This window comes from Anarrhichthys ocellatus, unplaced genomic scaffold (genome assembly GCF_004355925.1).
Source record: "Anarrhichthys ocellatus isolate YVR2014 unplaced genomic scaffold, GSC_Weel_1.0 scaffold6, whole genome shotgun sequence".
Lineage (NCBI taxonomy): Eukaryota > Metazoa > Chordata > Actinopteri > Perciformes > Anarhichadidae > Anarrhichthys > Anarrhichthys ocellatus.
In genome coordinates this window covers 10033611-10052667 of record NW_022280036.1, presented here as the reverse complement: position 1 = coordinate 10052667, position 19057 = coordinate 10033611, and the positions used below count along the sequence as shown (strand labels likewise).

At 40.3% G+C, this 19057-nt stretch overlaps 2 protein-coding genes across 10 annotated transcripts in view; both read right to left on the bottom strand.

Annotated features, from left to right (window-relative positions):
* Positions 1–838: 838 nt before the first annotated feature.
* sinhcafl (SIN3-HDAC complex associated factor, like) lies at positions 839–6234 on the bottom strand. Of its 4 annotated transcripts, none has more exons than XM_031846224.1 (6): positions 5486–6234; positions 4266–4426; positions 4044–4143; positions 3851–3965; positions 3056–3209; positions 839–2946 (listed from the first exon to the last, which is right to left on the bottom strand). In XM_031846224.1, the coding sequence occupies exons 2-6, from the start codon at positions 4391–4393 to the stop codon at positions 2763–2765; spliced, it is 681 nt and encodes a 226-aa protein (XP_031702084.1). In that variant the 5' UTR covers positions 4394–4426; positions 5486–6234; the 3' UTR covers positions 839–2762. The 4 variants fall into 4 exon arrangements, with proteins under 4 accessions (XP_031702084.1, XP_031702085.1, XP_031702082.1 ...); XM_031846225.1 differs by lacking the exon at positions 5486–6234 and adding an exon at positions 4790–5453; XM_031846222.1 differs by lacking the exon at positions 5486–6234 and having other exon boundaries at positions 4266–5453.
* An 82-nt stretch (positions 6235–6316) lies between these two features.
* Positions 6317–19057, bottom strand: part of dennd5a (DENN/MADD domain containing 5A) — a 28199-nt gene continuing 15458 nt past the window's right edge. For 2 of the 6 annotated variants that reach the window (XM_031846215.1, XM_031846217.1), the window contains 18 exons: positions 18772–18987; positions 18439–18673; positions 16699–16849; positions 16522–16615; positions 16216–16320; positions 15641–15772; positions 15175–15327; positions 14983–15070; positions 14810–14897; positions 11982–12110; positions 11342–11463; positions 11105–11250; positions 10375–10493; positions 10086–10267; positions 9791–9873; positions 8879–9002; positions 8531–8699; positions 6317–7838 (listed from right to left, as the gene is read on the bottom strand). In XM_031846215.1, coding sequence (XP_031702075.1) covers positions 7655–7838; positions 8531–8699; positions 8879–9002; positions 9791–9873; positions 10086–10267; positions 10375–10493; positions 11105–11250; positions 11342–11463; positions 11982–12110; positions 14810–14897; positions 14983–15070; positions 15175–15327; positions 15641–15772; positions 16216–16320; positions 16522–16615; positions 16699–16849; positions 18439–18673; positions 18772–18987 — 2520 coding nt within the window. In that variant the 3' untranslated portion in view covers positions 6317–7654. The remainder of the gene's footprint in view (positions 7839–8530; positions 8700–8878; positions 9003–9790; positions 9874–10085; positions 10268–10374; positions 10494–11104; positions 11251–11341; positions 11464–11981; positions 12111–14809; positions 14898–14982; positions 15071–15174; positions 15328–15640; positions 15773–16215; positions 16321–16521; positions 16616–16698; positions 16850–18438; positions 18674–18771; positions 18988–19057) is intronic. The other 4 variants (XM_031846219.1, XM_031846221.1, XM_031846216.1 and 1 more) reach the window with 3 other exon arrangements.

Here is a 19057-nt window from a genome sequence, read left to right as displayed (position 1 = left end):
GTGTCATTGTGTGTGTGTGTGTGTGTGTGTGTGTGTGTTGGAGAGCGCGCGAGCGCGTACATGTTAGGGTGGAAAAAAAAAAAAAACTTTTGAAGCGTCAAGTCAGTGAGATAGCCAGTGGAAGACCGGAATTGTCGAGACTTTGCGTAAAACGTTACGAAGTCTCTGCGCTAAATGGGCTTTTATTTTGAAAGCTTTTTCCGGGGATGAATTGGTAAATTTGACACTTTTGAGTCCCTTTAAAGCCTTTGGCGTCTGTTTCAAAGTGGACCACGTCAGAATCCATCAATAAAAAGGCTGAACGCACACATTGCAACCACAATTAAATAACATGAATGGTTCGCCATTTTAGCTACCTCCTAGTTCCTACCTCCTAGTTACCTTAGTCCTGGAAAGGGCACTGTCAGGCAAACTACATGGTTGCTAGGCAACATACTTTTGGTTCTTTCTTCGAACACCTATGTTAGCCACACGCACGTGGTGGTGGAGGATGAACAACTAAATATAAAGAAAACGACGGGTACCACTGACTGAAGTTGTGAGTTTTGCCAACATTTCAAATAAGCTAAATCCTTCCTTTCAAACATAACAAAATCCTGAAAGATAAAAAAAAATCTCCCCAAAACAAGCGCTGACGTTAATAACGTGAACATGTATAATAAAACGTGCGCCACCAATAATTTGGTTAAACATATCAACCATAGAATTCAATAGTGACATGCAGTGAAACCCTCCACACTGTGTCAAAGTGCATTAAGTATTCTATGTGGTTTTTGTGCACCACCTACCGGCGCACATAAATATCACAAGCACACTTTTCTCCTTTCATTTTTTTTATTATTACAATACAGATCTACTTTGTCGTACATTATACAAAGAAATATTAAAAAAAAAAAAAGACATTGCATGTTCAAAGGAAGTGCACAAAATTTAAAAAAAGACTCTGAAAGGCTCAACACCAGTTATCAAAATGTCAAGTTAAAAAACGGTTTTGCAATAAATAAATATAAATTACAAGAGAATCATGACAAGGTCAGGTAATTCATTAGGGCACATCTCGCATCCCAAAATGTACCTCGCAAAAACAATATGGCAACTCCCTAAGGACAAAAACAAGCTCATTTCCCAGCTTAAAAGGAAGCAGCATTTCTCCGTTTAATAAGAATCATAAAACATGTTCAGCATTTAACTACCCTGCCGCAGAAACGTTTATATATTAAGCAACTTTACGGATCATTGCCTGTCAATTGATGAAGGTTGAGATTAATTACAATGCAAAAAAATAATAAAGCAACCGTGTCATTACAGTATTCATTTGAGAAAGTATGCACGATGACTAGAATGCTGCAATCTGAGCATTATTTTAACCCAACATACAAGAGAAATACTTTGAGACAATGATGAATTTTGATTAGAAAAATGGTTGAAATAATGGATGCTTTTTATAAGCCAATTTGGTTGAATAGGGATCCATCACTTTACACCTTAATAGTGAGTGATAGACAGCCCCAGAGCACTTCTCACATTCAAAATGTCTGCATAGTTTGAACTTTGACAATTGCTTCTGAAGATGAATTACAGAAATGGTAATAAAACCACATTTTCTGTAAAAATGTAGAGTAATTGTAAAAAAAGAGGCTCACGTTCCTGACCATAAGCTTCACCGATCCCTGCAGTTTACACATATTTCCGCAGAGCATAGGCTACAGTTTTGCACACCTTGACAGAAATATGTCGGAGATAATGAGATGTGAAAATGTGATAAAACCCATTAACTGGCTTAGCGTTCTCACCACCTTTCAGACACACACATACATTTTCTTACAGAAGTATTAGCTTGCTATTCCTGTCATTTAAAAAAAGATTTTGATGTACCAAGAGCAGAAACACTAACTGTATTTACCAAATAAATTTTAAAAACATTTGCTTTAAAACATGCGTCGTCATTTCATTGGAGGCTGTACAAAAGAAATAAATACATCACTTTTGTCATTCCAAAGGGTGGAGGAATGTACTGCATGCATGGCGTCACCACATCTATCCGAGTTAATGGGCACCAACCGATGAGAAAATCTAAACAGTGTTCCAAACTTGTAGCATGCTTAAGCTGTGAAAAGTGTCAGAAAGAGTGTGTGTTGTTGTCTATACAAACACTAAAAGCACATTAAATTCATAGAGAACAACTGTTCCAATGAACCCTGGGGTAACCAACAGCCCTTTGTTGTACTAAGAATCCTACAGACTCACGCAGTCGCACATGTGGAACAAACAGATAAGACAAAACATTGCAACATGTTGGAGAGCCACTCCAACATAAACAATAATGCTGGTATTAGAATAGCTGGTGTCTCTCATATGCACGTACAATTAGAAAAAATTATGGAAAAAAAATATAAAACAGTCTTGATATGTATGAAAAGGGGACAAAAATATTTACAAAACATTGATCACTTAATACAAAATAACCAAAAACAATACCAAATCAGAAACTGAGTATCGACAAAATTTGCTCACTCAACCTATAAATAACACTAATGCCCATAATAATTTTTTTTTTCTTTTTTTCTTTCCTTTCTATAAAAAAAATAAATGAAAATCAATTCTATACAAAAGATAAAAGACACCCATTTAAAAATTAATATTACACAGAAAAGAAACAGCTAACTAGTTGATCTAATTGGGTGGAAATGAGAGGTCTGCCACTGGAGACAAATCCAGGTGGATGCCGTGGATAACCCTACAGGGGGATTCAACAAAAGCAATCACCAGGTTTCTTTCACGTCTTCTGGGAGTTGTGGAGGAAGTGTGTCTGGAAGGTGTGTGGCCACCTGCGTGGACACCAGTGTCTTCTGTTTTTTGGAACTGCAGCAGGGCTTGAAGAGCCGAGGATCAATAATCACCTCTCCAAACCGCCCCTTGTAGACAATCCCACAGCACACCTTTTGCCTAGAAGGGGGAGAAATAAAAATAAACAAGATGAAAGACCCTTTGAGTTATTCATCATATTAAGACACGGCTTCATAAGTTTGTCCTCTCAATGAGAGGAGCAGCTTACCTTTTCCAGTACGAACGGTCCAGGAAAGAGAAGATGGTGGGAGTCGGGCGTCTTTGCTTGGACTCGATGTCTGAGCCATCGTCTGACAGGTTGCTGTAACTGGGGGACTGAGCCGGAGACACACTGGATGTTGTGCTGTGGGCATCGGAGTCTGCTTGGAAAACAAAACAAAAAATGCTGTCATCAAACTGGTTTGGTAAATTCCTGACTACACTTGATTTAAGTTTTAACAATTACAAAAGTAGAATGAAAGTAAGGCAACAAATAGATTGGAATTAGGGCAACAATACCAATTATACTCATAAATTAACCGACAGCAATTTCCTAAAGCCCACACGGACATATTCAAACTGCTTGTTTTGTCTGAATAACAGTTCAAAACCCAAATGTATTCTAAGAAAATCCTAAAATATTAATTTTAGAAGAGTTGGAATCTGTTATTTCCCTTTAAATACAAAATTGAACAATCAATCGTCAAAAATGTTGCAAATTAATTTTCAAAAAATTAGTTTGAGCCCTGATGCAATAGCAGACACACAGTGTGTGCACTAACCAAAACAGCCACAAGGTGCTGCTAACAGTCATTCTTAATCAACCCGAGGGAAGACAACACCAAACCCAAGACTGACACAGTGAAATTCAATGCATTTGTGTGAGCTTCATATTAGGCACTTTTTACTTTAAGTAGTCAACAACAAACATTCCACATCTGACTTGTAAATCTATTTATAAAACAGTACAAGAAAAATCTCTCCACACATGCTAATTAAGATCCAATATATTTAAACAACTTACTTTGTCTCTTTAATTTATGAAGCTTCTTTAGCTTGCTTTTCCTCTTCCCATCACCGCTCTTGATCTTCTTGGGCTTTGTCATCTTGAAGCCTGGTCCAGCCCGGGCATCCACCACCTGAGTCAGACAGACATCAAGTTAATGCCACAACACCACAAACATGATTAACTCACACCGTCAGAAGACATCACTTACGTGGTTCCAGTTCTTCTTGGAGCCATTAGGTAGCTTCTTCCACCTCTTCACAAGCAACACACAGGCATTGCAAATGTCTCCAACACGATCTTCTGACAGCCTTTAAAAAAAATGAATCAAGTGTCATTGATTAAGTTTTCCACGCGGATGCATCAAGTCAATCTATTCATAGACACACGAGCAAAAACACACAATATGAATGAATGAATGAGAGCTTTTTACCCAAAGCACAGCTCGAAGGTCTCTTCATATCGACTGCTGTCTGTGAAGCGTGAACTGGAGGACTTGGTCTTGCAGATGCAACAGCCGTCGTTACTCCGGTAGATCTTTGACTTGTGAAAGCCAAACATAGTCTGTTTGTTGGTCGGTGTTATGGCAAAAATCTGAAAAGCGTAAAACAAAAGATCGGAAATGGTCCCGGTAAAAAGGCACCGTGGATGTCTGCAGACAGTTGAGCTTTCTACTACTGAAAAGGGGGCGGTCCCACAAGTAGACATATAACCAAGCTAGTCGTAACACATAATTTAAACATACGAAAGTCAGCTTTTAGCCATCAAATCATCACATATACGGCCCACAAACACACTAAAAAACAGGACTAACTTTGGCTAAAGCAACAAGCATATTAAAGGAATTTAAAGCCAAGTCGCGGGAACACCAAAAACACAAAAACAGACATTGCACTAACGTTATAACCTGATATTGGTTGCGTTTAATAATCATAACATAAGGACCAGTAATGTTACGTTTTACTGATGCAGGCTTCCAACCTTCCACACAGTCCGCACGCTGAACGCTAGGAATCGCCGAAACGTTACACCCACCACAACATCGCGTGTTACTATCGTTAACTGGCGTTTATGCTACTTTTCTGAACACCAGTCAATGCGTTGGACACTGAACGAGTTTGTTCGCACAAAGACAATAAAGGTGGATGATTTAGTTGATTTGTGACGCTGTTCAGCTTGAGGATTTGTTTGCAGCAGAAACTCGAAACAAAAAGCGGGCAGCAGCGCGTTGTGAAGTGAAGAAACAAAAAGCTACCATTGTACTTAACACATGTGTCTAAATAACACACGGCTATCAGCTTTGCGCCATTCGGGCATTTTGTCAATATTCTTTACAAAACACAAAAAGTTACGATGAACCCATTCTTCCATTTAAATTCAAACTTTTGCCGGCTAGAGCGCCAAATACGGCTCATTGTTGTTAGCTGTTAGCATGCTAGCTAGCCGACTGTGCTACCATTACCACGCCACGCTCTCGTTCACTTCCACGTTATCCCATTGTCGGTTAGTCTTTGTACGTTGAGCTTACAACTACCGGACACGCACAAGTCAGTTTACGACTGCACAACATCACCATCGGTCTCTTCACACATAACACACCAGTCAAACTCCACAAATGTAATGTCTGTACAAGAGAAACAAAAGTGCACTTACTGAACAAAAACTTTGAATCTTCGCCGTATTCTTTTCACCTACTGCGCATGCTCTTACTACTACTGCATACAGCTGTCTATTAGAATATCATTAGCATAAAAAGCAGGAATGAAAGGGCTGAGCGTACAATGACCATATAAGGAGTGAGCCGTTGAGTTTGAACCTGGATTCAACCAATCGCTGCTGTCCTCACGTACTCATCACCAGAGCTGAATGATGGGAGGCGTAGTGAACGAGCGGGAGATTTCTGTTGTCACAGTTGTTAACGTTCTTCTTTCAAACTCAAACTCCCATAAACCACCGGGCCTGATGCGTTAAAGAAAAACGGCTATTTGACAAGGCGCGAACGAGTTTGTTTACATTTTCTCAGCTGAGAAAGCACATTTACCAGAGAATATAACGGCACTAATACAGTAAAATCACTGCTGCGGTACATTTCTGCTCATTTATTTGACATAAAAGGGACTACGATTGGCTGGGAAAGTCAGTTGCAGTTTTTGTATATTATGGGATATTTATCTTTTAAAAAAATTAAGCAAAATGTTTTGAAGTTTAGATTACATTGAGGGCTTCAACTAACAAATATTTTCATTATTTATTAAACAATTTCCAAAAGTGGCAATTTTACGTATTCAAATTGCTTGTTTTGTCTGACCAACAGTCTTTTGATTCACTAAATTAAAGATGAATAAAACCATAAATATTCAAATTTAAGAACCAGTGAATTTGTGAACCCCATTTTCACAGCTGAGAAAGCACATATAGCAGATAATATACGTACATCAATTAATGAATAACTGGTAGGCTAATACAATTAAATTCACTTAAACGCATTACATATGCTTTATTCTTTATGTATTTTTACACTGTACACTGCTGCTCACTTAGTAAACACTACATTACACAGCTATGTTAATAAATGTACAACAGTATTGGAAAACAAAAATATATATCTCCCAAGATGCTCATGTGTGGGTCGTACGCAGACGAGTACAACACTCATTCCAGACGTTGTTGGCACAGAAAAGAATTCCTTTACATATTAAATCTCTTGTTCTGCACAATAAAGTTCAAAGTACGTAACAGAGTAGGGCCTGGCAAGACCTCAAGACATACCATATGTTTGTACGGGGTTGAATTTTCTGTTGTGGATATTGCATAGCAAGAGACCATGATGACAAAATCAGGAGCAGGAAAGAGCTGTCCTTTTTGTTCCTCACATGGGAAGCAGGAGATCATCCTTTATCACGACGAGTCAACACAGATCATCACACTGTTTTTAATCAGAGAAGAGGGATGTAGTGTAAGGGCTGGGGTCATGGTAGGGGAAAGGGCGGGCTGGGGTCATGGTAGGGGAAAGGGCCGGTTGGAGGTATTTACATGAAGGCTTTCATTGTGATCCCACTTTGCACAGAAAGCTGAATCAAGCATCTCTCGGAGGACTTGTGTCTGGAACACAAGCCAAAGACGTGGGGTATTTTACTTCATCCAAATGAATATACGGTCCATCACTGAATACAGGGTTAAGCCACACAGTCTTATTAACGTGCAAAAAGGGTCAGGCTCTCTGCTGAGGGTATTCTGAGGGAAAAGGCCCAAATGTAACAGCCGTTTTATGTCGATGTATGAATCATTCTCCAAACCACAAACCCCCCCGTCATACACATACTTATAAAGCATACTTCTACATCATTTGCTTTAAGCTCTGCGTAATGACATTGGAATCTGAGTTGACAACAGAGCAAGCAACTTGACTGATTAAACAAAATAATACTGTTTTTCTCTGAAAATATCGTAACAGTTTTGATCCTCGCTTTCCCTTAAATATAGCCATTGTTAGCAGTTCACAAGAACAATGAAAATATTTAGCTTTCAGTAAAACATTATAGCACAAGTAGGTCATGGTCAATAATGTGAAAATGATGGTTCATAATAGAAAACATATTTTTAACATCTAATGGCAACATCATCGAGGATAAAAATAACAACATATTTTGAAAGGCTCATCGCACTTAATATATGGCAAATGTAACAGTAGCTTTAATATAAGCCAGAAAATGTCCTTTGTTCAAGTCTTTTCCTGCATATAAAAGGTTAAGTTATTCTTTTTAGTGGTCCCCACTGAAAACCGTCCTGCTCAGGTACAACTGGGGGGAAGTTGGTTTGCTTTTAGATACCAACACCTTTGACAAGCGAAGCCTCCAGGGTGATGTTGAACTCCTGCAGAGTCTGCAGCACCCTAATTAGAGAGTTTACCAAAGAGCGGTCCTTCAGAAGTGCGACGTCTTCGTACATCTGATTGGTGATTGGACAGTCTGCGAGCAGAGCGATCCAGTGATGCAGCAAATGGTCCCTGAGAGAAGAGGACACATGTGGAGTCAACACAACAGCTAAAAGGGTAACTTCAGTATTCTTCAACCTGGATCCTATATCCGTATGACGATTTCTGAAATTGGTCAGGTACCGAGCGAGAGGGTTGTATACAGCAACCGCTCACAAGCTGCAATGCTTGTTGTTTGACATTATGGAAAGAGTCTAGCCCTGTGGCAAGGTTGTCAGACACTAATAATAACAATCTGAGCCCGTCAGTGGCTAAAATAAGCACTTACAATGAAAATAACATCACACTGATGCTGCGCATTTGCCGTCGCAGCTCATTTTGCGGCTGCCGATTACAGCATTATTCCTTAATACTGAACCGTTTCTTTTGTTCGACCAACACTAAAGAAAATATTATATGAAATAGAGGAAAGCTGCAAAGTTTGGCTTTTTTTTTCTTGAGAAGTGACATCAACAATTCATTTATTATGAAAATTGCTGGCAATTAATTTTCTAGAAAAGGATAAAAACACTGCATTGCTACACACTCAATGCACAGAAACATCCACTCTTCAGCAGGAAGGAAGAGCGAAAGGAAAAGTTTGCCGAGGAGGGGAACGTTACTCCGCAGCCTAAATATTACACAAGTTTCACTCTGAAGACTGAACTTCTATTAACAAATGTTTAAAATGTTCATTGGGAGGTTAATGAGTGCTGCCGGCCTACCTTGCACCCAGACAGACGAGCATCTGGAACTTCCCGTCTTTGCCGATATTTCTGGACGTGTTGTTGATGGCGCGCGCGAAGCGGCAGAAGTGGCGTACTCTGGTTTGCCAGTTTTCATCTGGAGTCGCCTCCCGCTGCTCTGCACTTTCAAAGTATACTTGTGACTTTTCTGTTGAAGCAAAAAATAAATAAATCAAAAGGACAAATCAGTTAACAATTGATTACACAGTAATGTGAAGGTCTGTTTGAAGGAATACTTGAGTGTTTACATTTAGATTTTGGGTGGAATATCACTTTAAGGCCTAAGGGGTTAAGTAATATATGGGAGTGATGATATTAAGTTTTTACCCAAGAAGTCCCAGATGAAGACATTTTTAAAGAGTCGGGGTGATTTGAAACCATGCAGGAAAACCTGCTCCAGAGCACAGACGAGGCCGTACTCCCCACAAAGGAGGAGGGTCAGACTGCCTCTCTATGGAGAGCAAAAACAACAAGAAAATGCATGCAGTTAAAACTGATTATAAGGTGGTTTTCTCACAATAACAATTAAAAAGAGCACTTTCTAGATACAGTTCTTAATAGCTTCTCAGATCCAGTTATGTGCATTGAAATAACTACTTTAATGGATTAATAACAGCCTCCCTCCATAGTTCTGTCAGTACTGTGAAGAGGTGGAGTAAAGTGTGAAGGGAATTTCCCTGTAAAAATCCTTTGTACGTTGACTACGCAAGGAATGACTTGTAAAACCTATAATCTACAGATAAGTTACAATAGGCATCTCCTTTGAATTATAATAACCGCACAGTGTGCCTTAATAGGTCATAATTACCAGTGTTGGTACTTTATATTAGCGCCTTTATGACAGAAAAAAAAAAAGAATTTTTTTGATCAAGTATAATACATATACAAACCAACTAAATGTTGTCTGTAATGTGTTTCATGATGATCCTGACAAAGGCCACAAGCTGAAACACGGTGGTCTAAACAGTAAAGTTGTTCTATATGACCTCTTCAGACCAACTCCCTTCTCCATGCACCTGAGAAGTAGGTGAAGTTGTGCCAGAAACCCTCAGTCTGCTTCTACAACTTCGATATTCCAGCAAGAATTCTCCTATGATATGCTTTAACAATGTGAACTACACCACACAGCCCTGAGTTACTGAGAGGCTTGGGGACCAGCGGAGCAGAAAGCTGCTGTTCATTATTTTTGATGAATAATAGAACTACATGTTGGGGCCTGTCTAGACTGCCGTCTCTCACCTCCTTCTCTGGCTTGTGGAAGTGCTTCACGATCCCATTGATGGCCTCTCCCACTCCCTCCTGGATCTGACCTGTGTTTAACTCTGGATGAGGAGGACAAAAAGCAAACAAAGATGCTGTGAGACAATACAAGCATACAATAATTTCAAGCATCAGTGAGCAGGAACAAGTGGATACACTGTTGTGCTATGCTTCTAAGATTGAGTTGAATCTCAAATCTCTCAGCTAGTATAAAACAAACAGCACTATCATTAGGAGTTATAGTGACTTATGGTTGTGAAGTTGAGTAACTTACTTGGTCTGCTGTTTGGCGAAATGGTCACAAACCTCCTCATCATCCCGGGTGACTGCTGCATCGGGGGTGTGCGGCACATCCTTTCATCATTCTCCGTGCTGGGGGTCATCAGCTCTCCCACCAGGATCCTCTCCAAACTGCCGTCATCCACGCCCTTCCCCAACCACCGGCCACACGGAAACCTGCACAACACATTTTGTTCATCCTTTTTGAGAATGGTGCGGTCAAAACAGTATTACAGGAGGTGAATTTATAATAACGGTGAATTTCTCTCCAAAGAGACGCTTACTTGTAAGTGTGCCCCGTGATCTCGTTTCGGACCACAACACACTCCACGAGCCACTTTGCGTAGAGCCCCGTGTTATCGTGACCCATCTGCACGGTGGTGAGCTTTCCCAGGTTCTGGCACTGAGAGAGAGAGAGAGAGAGAGAGAGAAGCATGGTGACGTCAAACACCCGAACAAGACATCTTATTCACAAACACAAGACATTAGATCACTTTCAGTTTTACCCTGAAAAAGTGGTTTAGATAAGCGGTTTAAACAGTTGGCTTGTTAACCAGGCTGATCTCTTAACCACTCATGTTTCTGGCTTAGTTGGACTTCATAATAGTAATATTGCTGTGTTTCCTGATTGTAGCAGTAATTATGGGGAATGCACTGTGCGGTGGTGTCTGGCTAGCACTGTCACCTCACAGCAAGAGGGACTCCGGCTTCCTCCCACAGTCCAAAGACATGCAGCTTAGGTTATTTAGAGACTCGAAATTGCCCGTAGGTGTGAATGCAAGCGTGAATGTTTGTCTGTCTCTATATGTGCCCTGCGATGAACTGGCGACCTGTCCAGGGTGTACCCTGCCTTCGCCCAATGTCAGCTGGGATCGGCTCCAGCGCCCCGCGACCCTGAACAGGATAAGCGGTTTGGATAATGGAATGGCACTGTTATAATAACGAACGGAAATGAGGACTAAAACAAAAAACAGTTGCGGTGGAGTCATCTTTTGTCTAGGAAATAGCACCAACCTCAAAAGTGATCTCCAGAGTATTTCTGGGAACCTGCAGGACTCCGGTCTCTGCCAGCTCACCAGAAACACACACCCAAGGGTTGGCTGTGAACATGGAGCCCCCCAGCTTCTTACTGGAAACCACCACTACGTGGTAGGGGATCACTGGGAGACAGAGAGGAGAGACATGTCTTCAGAAAAACTGGTAGTTTATTAACAGCGTTGTCGTGTCGTTTGGCATCAAAATAGCACTCACTGATGGTCGTAAAGACGTTGGTGAAACAGAAGTAATCCACAGCATTAAAGGAAAGGAGGTGGTAGAGAAACTGCTCCTTCTCATCATCACAGCGGAGGAAGGCGTATCGCTTGTACAGTTTTCTGAAAAAGAAGATTGTTTGATAAAAGTGTAAAAATAAATAATACTTGGAAACACAACATATGATTTTCATCATTTTTTAAAATAGTAAAGTTCTTCAACACTATCGCATCATGACAGATGATAAATATAAATGGATAACAAATACTCTTTGTTATAAAGTAGAACAAGTTACATTTAAGGTCACAAAGGCAGACAGAAAGCCCCCTGACCCAGTTCGCCAGTCAGATATCAATTATGAAAAAAAAGCTGTGAATTATTTACGCTTGCGGTGGACTACAGTACGATGCTTTGCAATTTCAAAAGTGTTAATGTATTATAGATGGGTAGATCACACGTCATCTTCATTTCATACGAGACAGACATTCCTCCACAATCACAGAAAGAAGGTCAGGATAAGAAAATACAAGAGGTGGGAAAAGATACTCGGCGATCTTGTAAATGTCGTAGTAAGACTTGTTGTGGTGAACTGATACTCAAACTTTAACTGACGGCGGAGTTTGACTTTTGTTTTGCTCACTTTGTAAGCTCATGCTCTGAAAGCAGCTGCTTCAGGTGTCTGGAGAGAAGCTTCTTTTCCATAGAGAGGCGAACCCAGGCTCTGGCTTTGCCCACATCTGTCTTGATCTCACTGATGTTCTGAATGTGTCTGCGGATAAAAAGACAGATCGAGAGGTCAGACAAAGTTCGGCGATCATACGTAAACATAAAAGTAAAGATCATTTTTATCATGAGAAAATTACAGTAAGATACATCTAGTATCCAGTATGTCTGATTCACCGCAATACGTTTAATAATGAAAACAATGGGCCAATAGATGTCTTAAAATGCAGAATTTAGCCAGATAATAAAGAGTGCGGTTGATGCACATATTCATGCAGCTTATGGTTTAGTTCTGACAAGAGCATGAACGCTAATTTCCGTACCAGTACATCAATAAAGTACTTTTATTGAGGTTGTTGTTTCATTTATTCTCTCAGTGGAGCCACCATGGTCTTATGAATACATTTACACATTATAATACACAAGTTTGTGGTCAAACTGTTGACAAGCAAATGTTCAGGGGTGCCATCTACAATTTATTTTATTCAATTAACAAAAACAGTCTATAATATTTCATAAAACAGTGAAAAGTTACAGTTATAGATATACTAATAGTTTTCAGAAGCCAAAGTGACGTCATAATATTGCTTGTTTTGTCGGAACAGTCCAAAATTATAAACCAAAATAAAGTCAATTTTTGATCAAATAAAACAGAGAAAAAAAACTGCAATTAGTGTATATTTGGTACGTTTGATTGATGAATCACAAATAATCAACTAATGAATTGATAAAGAAATAATTTCGGCACTACAAATGTTATTGAAAAACTCTGACTTGTAGATAAATGATGTATCCTTAGTCAAATAAACCTCTCAGTGTGCCTCTGTAGAGGCATTTATAACCAGACATCGTCTCATTCATCGCTCCCAGTCGAGCCTCTGATGTCCAGACACATTACCTTCCACTCCACCTGTGCCATAAGCTTCGTCTGCTAAGAGCTCTTCATGTCTCCTCCTCTACCTTCCATCCCCCTCAGTCTCCACCCTCACACAACTAACCCACTTTTCTCTCTGCTCGTTATCTACATGGCAACAGAGGAAAACATCTACTATGTGCACTATTATTGTTACGTCTTACCTAGAAAACACACGGTGCAACGCAGATGAGAGGCCGTCATCTCCGATGAACATAAAAATAATATTAACTCATCATTTACAGTTCCACATATTTTACTGCCTTTGAAGACATTGTTGACAATATGATCAATTATTAAAACTCATTAAGGGATGCTGGTGGCTGCTTCTGTGACGGAGTGTGTTTACGATCGCGGCGTTTACACGAGTGTGGAGGAGGGTCGATCTTCAGAGCAGAGTGTTTGTGCCCTGAGCTGACGAACCCTCCTCTATTTCTCAGCCAGACTGGTGTGTGGGGGGGGTCTGGTAATTAGGCTGGAAGTAACGTGTTGTTACACAGACTCACTCTGCCCCTCCTTCCAGCAACACAAGCCCCGACTCCTCAACTAGGTATGGTAGATAACATGACCCCACACACACACACACACACACACACACACACACACACACACACGAGCTGCTGGAGCTCTGAGGGTAGTTTAAAGGCAGCGTGTTTTATGAATATAAAATATAGTAGCGTAGACAATTTGTAGAAAACTGGGGCACCAGGTTGGCCTAGGGGTCTGGGATGGTGGATTGGTGTAATTGGTCGGTTCATGTCTGGCTGGGGACTTTTGCTGCACGTCATCCTCTCTCTCCAACTCTCATTGTCTATTATCTCATAAAGACCAAAAGTGAACAAATAATATAAGAAAAGAAAAGGGGACAGAGGTTTTTTTTTAACATAATGGCACCACTAGTACAGACAGAAATAATATTATGATAATATGTAATATTATATATGTAATATTATTATAAATCAAGCTCATAATGCATATTGCAAGATGTCAGCCAAAGCAGAAATTTCAGGAAAAGCAATATCCAGATATTTGTGTGATGATGTAATATTTTAAAAGTCTGTACTATCTTGTATAATACGTTTCTGGAATACCAGTGGTCTTGAATGTTAGTTACTAATATTAATGTTGTGGCAGTTTCAATTTGTCCTGTTACTGAGATGACCTACATTATTGTAATTGATCTCTCAGGTAAAGCAGACTTCTACAGTAGCGTTACTGGCTTCTGAAGATACATTCTGTATAAGACTTACATTACTACATGAAGTTTAACTAAGTCAATACAGAAAAAAGTGCCATTGCAACTAATAAACTGTGAAGCATCACATTTAACTAGTAATACTTTGAGAGCTATGAAGAAACCCTTGTTTATCTGGGACATGAGATCTCAATCAGGTTTTTGTCACTGAACCAAAACAGACAAACATTGACCGAAATTGAATTGCAGTTCGTCTGCGGGTAAAATTAAATTTGTTTGCTTCTGAATTGCCTCCTCTGTATGTGTGGAGTAACTGAATGCAACCAATGATAAAACAGTTGGTTTTATACCCGATTTAAATTATGATTAATTTGTCTCGTTGAAAATCCTTTGATCCATAGACTCCACTATCACTCATAGACATAGAAACATAGAGAAGTCCATGAAGTTCTTGTTTGACAGTTAACCACAAGGGGGCAGTCTTAGTCCAACTTACTTTACTCTGACTTTGCCCATCAGCTAATGCGTTTGCAAATCAGTTTTGAGACCACTGGATGAAATCAGGCGGGACTTCATCCATCATCATTTATCGAGTATCTCATTAGTTCACATCCAAATAACCCGTAGTGCTCCTCACCTCATGTCCTGTATCAGGGACACTTTAAGAGGCGGCATTGCTGATCCACCACCATCAGATTTGCGTCTTTCTGCATCATGAATGAAACCTGGTGTGAAAAAAAAAAAAGGCTGTGTAATTGCAGTCAGTTATTTGTCGATTAATTTTGTTCATTGGGTGATTTCAGCCTTTACCTGGAGGTCCCAAACAACCTGGAGTTGCATTTTTCTTCTCTTTGCTCTCCTGATAGTGCAGCAGGTGGGACCACAAGGCAGATTTACCCTAAAAACATTTATTAAGTGTCATTAATTGCGCTGAGAAAAAAAAACACTGTAGTTCCATCAATCATGTGAAATGGCGACTCCATTGATGTTGTTTTTCCTGACCTGTTTGACCTGCAGCCCATGGCTCCAGATCCTCTCCAGGAGGTCACAGAGGCTCGCAATCAGAGTGTTCTCTTCAACACCGGTGATGCTGACCTCTCCGTGACCCAGCTCCACGGCCTCCCGGCCCATCTTCTCAACCAGCATACGCTTGGTCTGCAGGGAGAGACACACACACTGTGGTTACTCAAACTAATAATATTGGATTTTTCTTTGCCAACTTCAGACTGATATTTATTTTCATGCAGTAGGAAAAATAACTCAAGTGAATCAATCTGTTATCCTTTGTGATTACATCATGTTCTGCTAACAAAATACTGAAATGATAAAAAGATGAAATTCTCTGCTAACTTCATTGCACTGCAGTACTCATTCTGAATTGCTTATCAACTGAAACACTGCATCAGATATCACAGCAAAAAGAGCAGAGCTAATTCACTAACCACAGCTCAGTCGGTCACACACAAACCTTGTTCCTGCACTCCTTCAGCAGTCCTTCAACAAATTTCCAGTTGGTCTGAGCGATGACAGAAGGTGACAGGTTGGACAACTTGGGCTGTCTGATGGTTGTGCCCAGGTTCCTGGCTTCCTGGATGTACTTCTAGTGAAAGACAAGAGAGAGTTAAGTCAGCTAACCACAAAAGGAAACAGAGATGCACTCTGTCAGAGAAATCACCTCAGCTTACTGGTGGACTCACGTCACTAGTGACGGTTACTACAGAGGAACCAGGATTACTAGAATAACTAAAGTATATATGTTGAATACAGCCAATTACAAAAAAAGTATTACGGTCTGAAACAAACGTGTTAATAATCTGGAAATAAATGTAAAAAATATATCGTACTTCCTTTAATTATGTTGGCATCATTTCATTTTTATGAGTTCCCAAACATGACGTGCTCTAGAAAGTGACATGGATCATCAGATAAAGCTCAGCTGGTGGTGGTGAAGGAAGCAGAGGGAGGTAAAGATCACATGGAGGGAATAGGTTTGTGTGGCCCCAGTGTGACAGCTAAAGGCCTCACAAAACAACCAACACATACCACATCCACAGTCACCGACTTTAGACAGGGCTTGAAGGACTGCGAGAGCCAGTAGTAGTCAAGAAACAGCAGGAGCTGCAGCTCCGGAAACAAACACTCTACATGCTGAGAGTAACGTGAGCATGAGCGCAAGAGAGGCAGAGAAAGGAGAAAGTGACCAGAAGTGTGAGAGAGCAGACAAGATGGTGAGAGCGAAGTCAAAATAAAGCAAACAGGTCATGCAAAATGAACAAAGACAACAGAGCTGAGGTAGCCAATCTATATGAATATGAGCTAAGAGCAGCGAACACTGTGGGGACCCCTCACCTCTCTCTGGTCGTTGTCTAAATAAAGGTGCTCAGCGTGCTGCTTCTGACGATCCCTCTTCCTCCACTGGGCCGGAGCGCTCCTCTTGGTCCACCTGTAACGTCAAGCTCACATATTAATATAGTTCATTTTAAATAAATAACTGTTTTTGATGTGACAGTAATGTGAAATATTCACTTGTTGCTGATGGGCCCGGTGGAGAGCACATCAGACTGCAGTCGGGGGAAGAAGCCCTGCTCGTAGCGTCCCTGACCGATCTTCATGTCCAGCAGGTGGGGGTGCAGGGCGGTGTGGTCGATCTTTATAACTCTCACCTCGATGGCTTTCTCTGAGGACGAGATGTGATTACAGGATGCACCGTGCTCATCTTGTTAATTTAACCAAATCATAGTGCTTTCATTCTCAAGACGTAAGTGATTAAAAGTCCTCGGGACAACAACATGTCGGTTTTGGGACAAAATCTGAATATTAACAAGTTCAAATTCATGAGATCCTCTGGTAATGAATTCTGCAAGTTGTCTAGTCATCTACTCATCTACTCAAACAATTAATAATTTAGGATTAGAGAGGGAAGCTTTCTTTTTAAGGTTAATTATCAGGGAACCAAATAACTAAAATGTCCCATGGTCAGAAACCAAGAAATTATCCTTTTTCATCTTCTCACCAATCATTCAAATAAGATTGTGTTAAGAAACCAGGATAACTATGATGAAGAATCTCTCATTTCTCTTTTAGCAAACGACTGGCAACAGAAGAAAGAGAACAATTTTAAATAGAAAAAGACATTTCCTCCCAAACACGCACAGAACCAAAAGAAGAATAAAGGCTCAGATTAGAAGCTTTCTTTAAAACACACCCATGTATGCAGCTGTAGACAGTGATTTTCTGATGCCTGATTAACAACCAGCCCCGCATGAGTCATGTTAACAAAAGCACCCATGAGTTTAGAGAAATACAATAGATCCTGAATAGATAAACAAGAAAATGTAAAAAACATGCGCACAAGATGAAATATGTAGCATCAAAATTTACGTAACCCAAAATTTGACAAGCTGAGAGTTACGGGTAGAAAGATTTCATTCCTTATAAAGGATTTATTGAACCCATTCAACTTCATGCTGCAAGTTATCAGATCACCACCATAAAGATCAGCAAAAGTGATTTTAATTGTTAACAACGTAATGTTCTCCAAGCTTTGTATAAAACTGACATGTCTGCAATGCATTAAGGATCTCATGGAGGATTCTTAAATTTGGAGTGATGCGTAAATAAAAGACATTTGTCCAAACTAGAATAAAGCACCGTTAAAGAAAGAAAGTCCATCAATCCTGTACGAGTGTACCTAACGTAATGCATTGCACAGACACTCAGAGAGCTGCCTCCCGGAGACGTTTGAGGTAAAAAGAAGCAAATATTACGAAAGTGAGTCTTGTCATTCCCGAGCCCAATGGCATGAGGTCCAGGAGCGACAGAATCTGATTTTTCATAACTCTATGTAAGCAGGGTGTCTGCAAACAAGACGGGGGTTACCAGTCAGTTTACTTAATAGAGCAAATCACCTTCAAATTAACTTATGACCACACTCAAATTAAAGGGGTTTTATAGGACTTTTAAGGTCTTCTTTAATTACGTTCACAAAACTTTAAATTTGAACAGTTTTGGCTTCACATAGGGTCATAATTAAACATTACAGAGGCTTCTTCTTTATTTTACTGTCTCAAGTTATGATACTAAGGTGAAACTATTAATTTTCAAACTAGAACCTGTGGCTCTATCAGTGCAAACCAATCAGAGAGTTTTCCTCAGGTTAGGAAGTGTTGAAGCTTTTAAAGCATCAAAATATTCTCAAAGTCTTTTGTTGTTTCTCTGTAATCCACAAAACATTCAAGGATGTTTAAAGCTGATCTTTTTCCTTACCTGCTTCTTCGATGTTTGTGCATCTCTGGTACATCGAGGTGCGCAGTGTGGGCGTGCGGACGTTCAGCATGCGAATCTTATCCACACGGGAGTCAAACACCCTCAGCGTGTGCTCCTTCTCCTCGTCATCATGACAGAGGATCTTACTATCGATGAAGGAGGCAAACATCTGCGTCTCCAAGAAACGTGACAGGAAGGGCAGGTAGGGCTCTGGCTGGTCAGACAGGAAGGAGGCCTACACACACGAATTAAAAGGGTGGAATCTAATGTCATATGGAGAAATAATTTCCTTCATTATACTATGCTATTAACAAACTACATATAGCACTTTACCTTGTCAAAGTTCTGCATCTGGTCTCGATTGGTGAACCAGGACTCTTTGTCCTGGTTCGGCTGGATCACAAACACCTCGTAGTCGGCAAACATCTGGGTGAATCGGTTGGCGAAGACCTCGCGCACGTGGATGTTGCTCTGGTGCATCTTTAGCTCTTCTTCATCACACTGAACCCGCAGGTCCTTATTGCTGCTGGCATCCTCTCTCACCTCCAGCTGATGTGCATGAGCATCCATTAACACACACACACACACACACACACACACACACACACACACACACACA